This window comes from Gadus chalcogrammus, chromosome 22, assembly GCF_026213295.1.
Source record: "Gadus chalcogrammus isolate NIFS_2021 chromosome 22, NIFS_Gcha_1.0, whole genome shotgun sequence".
Taxonomy (NCBI): Eukaryota; Metazoa; Chordata; class Actinopteri; order Gadiformes; family Gadidae; genus Gadus; species Gadus chalcogrammus.
Genome location: NC_079433.1, coordinates 2,009,310 through 2,020,274, shown reverse-complemented (window position 1 = coordinate 2,020,274; position 10,965 = coordinate 2,009,310). Strand labels below are relative to the sequence as shown.

General features: G+C 46.1%; 2 protein-coding genes across 2 annotated transcripts in view; both read left to right on the top strand.

Moving 5' to 3' along the window:
• The window catches only part of si:ch211-191i18.2 (uncharacterized protein LOC564095 homolog), a 6,003-nt gene extending 4,282 nt beyond the window's left edge, over nt 1-1,721 (top strand). The window contains exons 4-6 of the mRNA XM_056582689.1: nt 351-502; nt 881-965; nt 1,090-1,721. Coding sequence (XP_056438664.1) covers nt 351-502; nt 881-946 — 218 coding nt within the window. The 3' untranslated portion in view covers nt 947-965; nt 1,090-1,721. The remainder of the gene's footprint in view (nt 1-350; nt 503-880; nt 966-1,089) is intronic.
• A 1,027-nt stretch (nt 1,722-2,748) lies between these two features.
• Nucleotides 2,749-9,040, top strand: LOC130375611 (class I histocompatibility antigen, F10 alpha chain-like). Its single transcript, XM_056582642.1, has 7 exons — nt 2,749-2,929; nt 5,016-5,288; nt 5,397-5,681; nt 6,107-6,385; nt 6,991-7,122; nt 7,213-7,254; nt 7,482-9,040. Exons 1-7 carry the CDS (start codon nt 2,875-2,877, stop codon nt 7,637-7,639), a joined length of 1,224 nt encoding a protein of 407 aa, XP_056438617.1. The 5' UTR covers nt 2,749-2,874; the 3' UTR covers nt 7,640-9,040.
• Nucleotides 9,041-10,965: the final 1,925 nt, after the last annotated feature.

Sequence of the window (10,965 nt, the reverse complement as noted above, 5' to 3'; positions counted from 1 at the left end):
CTAGGTGAGACGGACAGGTAGCACCAGGTGAGACAGGTAGCACTAGGTGAGGCAGACAGGTAGCACTAGGTGAGGCAGACAGGTAGCACTAGGTGAGGCAGACAGGCAGCACTAGATGAGACGGACAGGCAGCACTAGGTGAGGCAGACAGGCAGCACTAGATGAGACGGACAGGCAGCACTAGGTGAGGCAGACAGGTAACCCCAGGTCAGACAGACAGGTAACACCAGGTCAGACAGACAGGTAACCCCAGGTGATACAGGTAGCACCAGGTGAGGCAGACAGGTAGCACTAGGTGAGACAGGCAGCACCAGGTGAGACGGACAGGTAACCCCAGGTGCGTTGTCTAGGTAACTCGAGCAGCGATGACCTGGATCTCTTCCTCAACGCCACGGAGGAGGATGGAGGGGAGGCGGAGGCGGTCACCATGACGACCACCATCACGTCCCCGGCCGGCGACCGGGTCACAGTCCCCAGCTCAGCCTCCCCCCCCCGGGTCCCGGTAAGGGCTCGGCCTCCGCGCCCTGGGGAGGGCAGTTAGGGTGGGGGTGGTTAGGGAGGGGGCAGTTAGGTTTAGGGTAGGGTTAGGGTTGTTATGGTTAATGGGGTTAAGGTAAGGCTATTTAGGGGTAGGGTAGTTAGGTTTAGGGTAGTTAGGGAGGGGGCAGTTAGGTTTAGGGTAGTTAGGGTTATGGTAGGGTAGGGGGTAAGGGTAGTTAGGGTTAGGCTCAATAGGGGTAAGGGTAGTTAGGGTGAGGGTGTATAGGGGTAAGGGTAGTTAGGGTTAGGCTCTATAGGGGTAAGGGTAGTTAGGGTGAGGGTGTATAGGGGTAAGGGTAGTTAGGGTGAGGGTGTAACTTGTGTTTCTCTCCACCTCCAGGTGTCGGGGCCGGTCTTCAGTCTCTTGCTGTGCGTCAGTCTGAGTCGCGTTGGGCACACGTACTGACACACAGACACACCCTGAGGTGAGGCACACCACACACTGTTGATTCAGAACTGGTGGAACAGTCGACACCTTACCTATTGGAAGACGGCTTTTTACTGATCCTGTTTTAATTAACCCGAAGCATTTCCGGTTCCAATTCCCAGACCTAGTACGGAACTGCAAGAGACACACTGACGCCATGTTAATGTCACAAAGACCCCCCAAACCTGATGTTAGGACCCCACAAACCCCCCAAACCTGATGTTAGGAACCCACAGACCCTCTGAACCTCATGTTAGGACCCCACAGACCCCACAGAACCTGATGTTAGGACCCCACAGACCCTCTGAACCCGATGTTAGGTCCCCACAGACCCCACAGAACCTGATGTTAGGACCCCACAGACCCTCTGAACCTCATGATTTGGACCTCAAAGACAATTCTTCATCAGAAAGCATGTGTTGTCAAACACTGTCCCTGTGCCCACACTCCTACCCGACTCCCCTCTGACACCGCCGCCTCTATCACACCTACAGTCTGTCCTCTATCACAGCTACAGTCTGTCCTCTATCACAGCTACAGTCTGAAATTCATCACAGTTACAATCATAAACAGTTTCAAAGAATTATATATTACAATATTTTTTAGATTATTTAAAATTCCCAATCAGTGTTCATTTGGTGCATCATTACCCAAGAATGTGTAGTGTTTTTTCACGATGGATATACTGTATGTATGGAAGATTTTCCTCCACAGAATTGTTTTTTTTACAAAGAATGATTGAAATAATTGCTCTACTGAATTATGTAATAAAGTATTTTGTGAATTGTTTCATGTATTCATCCAGTGTCTTTAAATATACAGTATATATATATATATATATATATATATATATATATATAGAAAAGTGCTATATAAATTCAATCCGTTATTATTAAATATATATATATATATATAATAATGCATTAGTATTAGTATTTATAAAGAGATAGAGATAGATTTATATCTCTCGAGATGTATATCTATAAGGATAGAGATATATGTATATCTGTAAGGATAGAGGTATATCACTGTACTAGACACAAATGTATTTTCCACTAGCTAGTGGTGGTCATAACATTGTAGTGAAACTAGTAAAGACAACACAGCTTTATGTTACGGCGAAACATGGAGGCACTGCAGCATAACAATGCGTTACTTTAGTCTGGTATTTCTCTTCACTGATTGGTTAGACATCCTTCAAACTTAGTGGTCAAGCAAAGAAGAGGGAGGGGCTCGTTCTGCATACCTAATAGCCGGAGTGAATAACTAATAGCCGGAGTGAATAACTAATAGCCGGAGTGAATGACTAATAGCCGCGGCTATTAGTCATTCAAAACCGTGCGGATTCCGTACGGTTTTGCACTTTTACCGCGCCATTCTAGGGCCGGATTGTGGCCTTCTTGGCTTTCCATACTTAACAAGCTCATTGACAACACCTGAGCTGGGCTTATTTAAGTAGACCTGTGAGCCCAGTGTCAGGGTGGTTCTCGTTTGGGAGGCACCCCTTATTGTTTGTTCCTTTGGTCTTTTGGTTTAGTTGTATCCTAGGTATGTTTACAACTGACAACACTACACCCATACACTTTTACGTACACACACACTTACATCACTGACTAGATTAGGCCATACCTTATGTTAAGTTATATTCACTTGATTATAATAAATCTCTTTGTTAAACTCAGTCAATTGTGTGCGTCTCCCCTCTTTGCCACAACTGCCACGGTCGGCTTGTGACGTATTGATATTGGAACACGGCAGAATGGGCGGGGCTACCCAGTCGAGGCGTTGACAGCACAGTAGGAGAGACACGGCAGAGAAAACACAGCGCTGAGCATACGGACGAGCAGCGGCGATACCACCGCTAAAACCGTACTCCGATACCCGAGAGAAGCGTTGAAATCATCAGAATGTGGCCCTTGTCGACGCTGGTTCTGCTCTGCGGAGGTTGGCCCGTGAACGCAGGTAAAAAATGGTTTTATTCAGACTAATCCACGAAAGCGAAAGTAAAAAAAAACAACGTTTTTTTTGGTCTTTATTTATAGATAGATTAAAAAGCTGCTTATTTCATACTTTGTGTATGTATTAACGTTGGTTTCACGGCCTTAGATGGTATGAAGTAGTGGCCTGGGTTCTGTTTACTCACAGAGTCTGCCTGGCAACACGCAATGTGGGCTCTGATTGGTCAGACGAGATGCAGAAAGTAAGGGACACTGACGCAGTTACAATAACTCATTATATATTTTATGTAAATATTTAAATATTCATATTTTACCACTCGCAACTCATAAACCTTTATTAAAAACGGCTTTCTGAAATTTCTCTCTCTCTCATGTAACTCAACCGCCTGTCGCCGAGTCCTTGCCTGCCTGACTGCTTGCCTGTCGCAGAGTCCTTGCCTGCCTGAATACCGCTTGCCTAGCCCCAGCATAAACGTTTCCCCCTTGTCCCAATAAATCCCAATTCCTTTCACTCCATCTCTGCCTCCCTGTGTCCAGCGTTTGGGTCCCCTCGCCCTGTCCCTTAACAGACACAGCCTCTTACTTAAGTCCTTTATTATGATCTAACCTTATGTTTCCAATAGTTGATGTCATATCAAATCGATCCCCCCTAAATTTCCTCAGTGAGGGCGGGGCCGTGGTTAATGATGGTATCACAGTAGGCCTGCATACCATTCACAACACGCTTTGTGTTGGTAGGACTGAGGTATCTCGACAACAACAAAGTCCATCACCTGGGCCCTCCCAGCGGGTGGTGTCGTCATTAGAGGCTGTGTCAGTTAGAGGCTGTGTCATTAGAGGCTGTGTCAGTAAGAGGCTGTGTCAGTAAGAGGCTGTGTCAGTCAGAGGCTGTGTCAGCAAGAGGCTGTGTCAGCTAGAGGCTGTGTCAGTAAGAGGCTGTGTCAGTAAGAGGCTGTGTCAGTCAGAGGCTGTGTCAGTTAGAGGCTGTGTCAGTAAGAGGCTGTGTCAGTAAGAGGCTGTGTCAGTTAGAGGCTGTGTCAGTAAGAGGCTGTGTCAGTTAGAGGCTGTGTCAGTTAGAGGCTGTGTCAGTTAGAGGCTGTGTCAGTTAGAGGCTGTGTCAGTTAGAGGCTGTGTCAGTAAGAGGCTGTGTCAGTAAGAGGCTGTGTCAGTTAGAGGCTGTGTCAGTTAGAGGCTGTGTCAGTTAGAGGCTGTCAGTTAGAGGCTGTGTCAGTAAGAGGCTGTGTCAGTTAGAGGCTGTGTCAGTTAGAGGCTGTGTCAGTTAGAGACTGTGTCAGTCATTACAGGCTGTCAGTTATAGGGCTGGGATAAACGATTAATCTAGCGATTATTTTTTTCGATGCATCGATTAATCTAACGATTAATTTTTTCAGTTCGATTATCGATTATCTCCCCGTTAATTGACTAATAGCAATTTATACATGTTGATTTACATATCTGTATGAAAAAAACATGAATTCCTCAACATTGCAATACATGTTAAATTCCAAAATAGAAGTGCAAAGTAATGCATTCTTAGAATTCTACGGTGCTCGGTCATCTGCAGCTGCTGCCGGGTGGCGCCTCTTCAGGTGCTGGTGGTTGCCGTGGTGCTAGAATGGAAAGCCATCTCCATTTTGCAAAGATGTCATATCACGGAATCGTTTCCTTTTACATTAAAGATTTCCCATACTTTAGAGGAACGAGTGCGTGGCGCCTTGCACTTATGAGAGTCTGAGGAGCCACTTGCGTTGCTACTACGCTCCGGCGCCGCCGTCTTTGTTTTGGGTTTTTCGAATCGACGCGCATTTTTCGTGTCGACGTAATCTATGCGTCGACATCATCGATTACGTCGACGCGTTGTCCCAGCCTTAGTCAGTTAGAGGCTGTGTCAATAAGAGGCTGTCAGTAAGAGGCTGTGAGATATGATAACATTTAATTATCGCGTTGGGGATTTACACAAAATCCTTAAATATCACGATATGCTTAAAACAAATGAAAGAGAAAGCGAGGCAGAGTACCGGGGACACTGAGGCCCGCGGGGGTCAGTGACTCGTCTGATCCCTTCAGTGCTGTTGAACCCTGCTCCTCAGAAATCAACTCGCTGACCTACATCTACACGGCCTTCACCCGGCCCGTCGGCCTGCCCGGCATCCACGAGTTCTCAGCCATGGGCCTGCTGGACGGCCGGCCCATCGACTACTTCGACAGCGACACCCAGGTGAAGGTGCCCAAGGAGGACTGGATGAGGGAGCGTCTGGACAAGGAATACTGGGACAAGGGCACCAGCTCCCGGCAGACCAAACAGCAGTGGTTCAAGGTCAACCTCAAGATCCTCACCGACCGCCTGAGGAAGAACGACACAGGTGCTCTGTCTGTCTGTCTGTCTGTCTGTCTGCCTGCCTGCCTGCCTGCCTGCCTGTCTGGCTCTCTGTCTGGTTGGCTGGCTGTCTAACAGCCTCTCTCCCTCTCAGATAACCACGTTCTCCAGTGGAGACATGGATGTGAGGTAAACACTGAAGACCCTGAGAGGAAGGTCAGCGGGATTGACCAGTACAGCTATGATGGAGACGACTTCCTGTCCTTCGACAGCCATCACAAGCAGTGGGTCGCCCCCATGTTCGAAGCCATGCCGACCAAGCGCAAGTGGGACGGCATCCAGCAGCTCAACGACTACACCGACGGCTACCTTCACAACGAGTGTGTCCAGTGGCTGGACACCTTCCTCAAATACAGGAAGGAGGCCAATATTAAGGCCGGTAAGTGTGGAACCCTCCCCCTCAGCTGTAATCTGACATCACAGAGCACCAGAGCACGATCCAGACTGGAATTTAGGGGCAGATGCCGATACCGATATTAGGGAGAAAACGATAACAGATATCGGCCGATATTCAAAATATAGATATATTTACATTTCTAAAGCTTTTATTTCGGCAAACACTTTAGCCGAAACCGATAAAGGCCAACAAGCCCTACCCAATATGGGTCGGGCTTTATTCGCGGGTTGTCAATATATTGCGGCCTGCAGCAGCCTTTAGGGTTAGGACCATGGAAGTTATGTCTTTGGACCATGGACCTTAGGTCTTTGGACCGTTGCGTCAGTTTAACGCCAATCAGAGCATGAGGATCCTAAAACCTGGCAGCCACTGGATCCAAACGGGAATAATTGTATTTTTTTTCACAGTGCGACCGGAAATATACATGTCCGCCAAGCCATTCAAGAACAACCTGAAGCTCAGCTGCCTGGCCACAGGCTTCTATCCCAGGGAGATCACTATGAACATCAGGAGTGACGGTCATTTGGTGGACCGCTTGGATGGTCTGCAGTCCACGGGGGTCCGTCCTAACGGGGACGGGACCCACCAGATCAAGATGTGGGTGATGATTCCTAGGGGCGACAAGGCCAAGTACACCTGTGAAGTCAACCACCCTGCGAGCAAGATCCATGTGGTCGAAGAGTGGGGTAAGAGTCTTGTGGGGTAAGAGTCTTGTGGGGTAAGAGTCTTGTGGGGTAAGAGTCTTGTGGGGTAAGAGTCTTGTGGGGTAAGAGTCTTGTAAGAGTCTTGTGGGGTAAGAGTCTTGTGGGGTAAGAGTCTTGTGGGGTAAGAGTCTTGTGGGGTAAGAGTCTTGTGGGGTAAGAGTCTTGTGGGGTAAGAGTCTTGTGGGGTAAGAGTCTTGTGAGGTAAGAGTCTTGTGGGGTAAGAGTCTTGTGGGGTAAGAGTCTTGTGGGGTAAGAGTCTTGTGGGGTAAGAGTCTTGTGGGGTAAGAGTCTTGTGGGGTAAGAGTCTTGTGGGGTAAGAGTCTTGTGGGGTAAGAGTCTTGTGGGGTAAGAGTCTTGTGGGGTAAGAGTCTTGTGGGGTAAGAGTCTTACAGAGTCTGGGGTTTCCTCTTCAGCCGCTGAGCAGGTGGGGCAGCGTCCAGACCTGTGGGGTCAGTCAGAGTGCATGGAGGACTAAATAAGAAGTATCATTATTCTACTGGCGCTGCCTGATGAGTAGGATACGAGATGTAGCATGAGTCCTATAGAAGTATCAACGGCTGATGTTGACTCTGTTGGATCGTGTTTAGATCACCACGTGGAGGCTGAGGGACCCCCCATTGGACCCATTGTCGGGGCTGCTGTTGGTCTACTGGTGGTGGTGGGGCACATTATCACTATTGTGATTATCCTCAAAAGAAGGAGGACACCAGCGGAAAAAGGTAACATAATATAGTTTAACGTTAATACACTAATATTATGGATAGTTTCACATCAACATTGTAACGGTTGTACTGTATTTTGTATTGTAGATGAAGAGATGCTGAAAGGAGCTGATAAGCCCCTTCTCCCAGGTACACCTACCATCTCAGTTTACTACAATCTGTGAATACTGAGCTTGATATTTGTAATATTTGTAATGTTTGTAGGCCTATTGCCTTGCTGTACTTGGTGGTTGTCCGTTTTTCATTTTTTGTCCTTTCTGTCGTAAGCAGAGCAATAGTGAGAAACAGTTTTATTCTAGTATTACTATCATATGTGTACAGGAGATCAATTGATCTTTCACTGTTGTATCTCACAGGTTCCAGCGATGGTTCCAGCACTGGTTCCAGTGATGGTTCCCACTCTGCTCCCAGCGATGCTTCCAGCACTGGTTCCAGTGATGGTTCCCGCTCTGCTGCCAGCGATGGTTCCAGTGTTGGTTCCCGCTCCAGTCAGGAAATGCTCCCAGTGGTCTGAGTCCCGATCACCACCTCCTGGGGCGTCTTGCTATATTCAAGACTTCCACTCCTGATTGCTTGGTTTCTTCTACGCTTCTAGATAACGTCTGTCTCGTGCTTTACGGACGTGGTAGATAAATCATATCATAAGATAAGATAGGCACTTGATCTCAAGAAGTTTTGTCCCGTCAAGGATCCCATCTGGGCTGGCTGCTAACCGGTAGCGGTTCCTGGCCGAGCTCACCAGGGAGGAAAACATAAACGCTAGTGGTTGACGGATCACGGATTACTCGTGATCCGTACGGATAAACCCTTGCGGTTCGGGATGCAAATGATCCGATGATTTTGTTTTATTTGGTATTTTATAAATCTCATTGAAACGGAAACCGGGCCGCAACCGGTAACGGAAAGGGGGCTGTTTGTGTTTGGTTGTAGTCTTTTCGCTCGGTTCTCCGTCTCAACAGTAGGGCTAGAACCGAGCGAAAAGACTACAACCAACCCCCCTTTCTGTTTCCGGTCAACGAGCAATGAGTCTCTCAACAGAAATCAATGGATTTACAAAATGCCAAATAAATAACGACAGAACAGTGTTTTGCTACGATGAGGATGTGTGCGTTGCCTGGGGAGACGGTAGACTACGCTCTCCCCAGGCAACGCACACGTCCTCATCTTTCTGAAAAAGGATTTAAAGTGTAAATCCAGGTCTGCTGTGCTTCCTTCGGACACAGGTTTTTTATTTTACTTACTATCCAAGTTTAAAAGAAGAAGGAATAATGCCTCAGATTGCACTCTGTTTATATTTTAAGATTTTATTTATACATTGGATAGACATCTTGAGTTAAGTTCTTATTTTATGTGGACAAAAGCTACGTCTATTTTACTATCCATGTTTAGAAGGAGGAGGAATGATGCCTCAGCTTGCACTTTATATTGTTTACAAATATTATTTAAGTTTTTATTTAGACACTAAGCTATATTTTCAAATATTCAATATGCTTAAAGGAAGCAGGATTATTACCTGTTTTTCCGCTTTATTTAGTTTTTACATATTTCAAGATTTTATTTAAAGTCACATTTGTCTTGTTATCTTTTTTGTTGTTGTTGATCCGAAAATGATCCGACCCGTGACTCAAAGGCCGTGACCCGATCCGAACCGTGAGTTTTGTGATCCGTTGCACCCCTAATGAACGTGCGCAGTACACCCGCATATGCATATCTTTTCTAATGCGTATGCCTGCAATTTAAAATTGCTTGAACACTATTGACACCTGCTTAGACCAAAGTAAGACAACTTTAAGTTTTTGTTACTAGACCTTAAACACGTGTAACCATACCTTTAACAAAAGCGCTGCTTTGCACTTTAGTTGCAATTGTGCAACACACTTGCTCCTTTCTGCAACACACTTGCTCCTGCACACTATTTCATACATAAGCCACTTAGTTCAAAAACGAAATGGGGAAAAAACACATCTATTCAAAATACAAAACACATTGGGAAATTGAAAATGCTTAGATACACCCCTGAAAAGTAAACACTTACCAAACCGAACACCAATCAGTCAGCTATAAAGGCCAAAGGGCAGGGGCGTAGCTTGGGCCGGGGCTTCCGGGGCGGGGCCCTGGGCCCCGGCCGCCCAACGGGCGCCGTGCTGGCGGCGATGTGAAAGCAGCATAAGATGTCATAAGTGTTTTTAGAAAGGAACTGACCGCATTATACAGACTCTCTTCTCTCATAACATCACAGTCAGGGTGGCTTATATATTTTATCTTCCTCTGCCTTAATGTATGTCATTTGGTTACAGTAGTGATATTTTGGCCAGGAATAAAAAAGTATATACACTCGCACTTAGGCTACTTCATTTATTTTATTTTATTTTCAACATTTACAAAAGATAGGGCCTGCTGGGAAATCTGTTCGTCCAATCACCGTGATGTTTTGTGTGTGTGTGTGTGTGTGTGTGTGTGTGTGTGTGTGTGTGTGTGTGTGTGTGTGTGTGTGTGTGTGTGTGTGTGTGTGTGTGTGTGTGTGTGTGTGTGTGTGTGTGTGTGTGTGTGTGTGTGTGTGTGTGGGGGGGGCCCAGCGCGATCTTGCCCCGAGGCCTAGCACAACTAAGCTACGCCACTGCCAAAGGGCAGTTGTGCACGTCCCGGGGCAGCGCGGGGGGACCACTCATTGTGTGCCTCCATAAGCCTTCGAGGGTGACTGCACCATCATGCAAAGATAGCTCCCTACAATACCCAACGTATCATCACATTTCTAGATGCACTTCATGATGCAGGTGAACAGGACAGATCAGTGCAGCCCAGGTTTGTTGATGTCTGGCATAATGTTAGTTTCCATCGGGTTGTTCTGGTCTGGAACTGGTTCCACCCATAATCCATTTGAAGTCCTATACCTGCCCCCTTACTCGCCATTTCTAAACCTTATAGAAGATTTCTTTTCGGCTTGAGGATGGCGTGTATATGACCGCCAACCACATTCCCGCCTGCCTCTTCTGCAGGCAATGGAACAGGTCTGCGGAGACATTGAGGTAAGGTCAATCCATGGATGGATTCGGCACAAAAGGCGAGGATCCATTAGCCCACCCACGCACATTGTGTCTTTTATTTGGGGTGGCACTTAATTGTTAAAAACTTAAAAAACATTTTAAAACACACGCACCACGTCACTCAGAGCGGCCGTTTTCCAGCAGCCCGTCAGGCCATAAACAACGGATTGAATGAACGTTCTTGTGGACACTAATGTCTTATTGATAAACCCGTGTTATTTGATTGGGTGCTTAGATGTTGTGCGATGTGTTATCTGAGGGGGTTCGCGACACGAGAATGTTTTTAGTGCAAATGACAGAAAGACATTTAATTGTCGTTTTAGGCAATCACTTATTCAGGTAAACTGAAGCATTTTAAGTGCAATATTTATTTATAATATGAAAAAATAAGACTTTAAATAAAAATAAGTCAAAATTAGACCAAAATAATAATGCATGTATTTCAGCTTTCTTTAGACCGTTTCTGTTCAGGAATTTTCATTTTTTTCAGACTTGGGGTGGCCTGCAGGGTGGCCATCCTCTGACTGCCCCCCCTGGCCCCCACGTGGCTACGCCCCTGATAAGAGTATGTTTTTGCAAAAGATATGACCAACTGACGAATTTACCAATTTTCCCTTTTCAGTTTCTTGATTTATTCAGCTGTTAAAAGTGGGAAAATAGATAAACATAAAATATTCTGTTTCGTTATTACATCTAACATTTTTATTTGATTATTATATCACTGAGCTAAGTGCATAGGAGTTGCCTCTAAAAATAACCTTAAGAGAGAGAGAGAGACTATTTAGATTCTATTTTT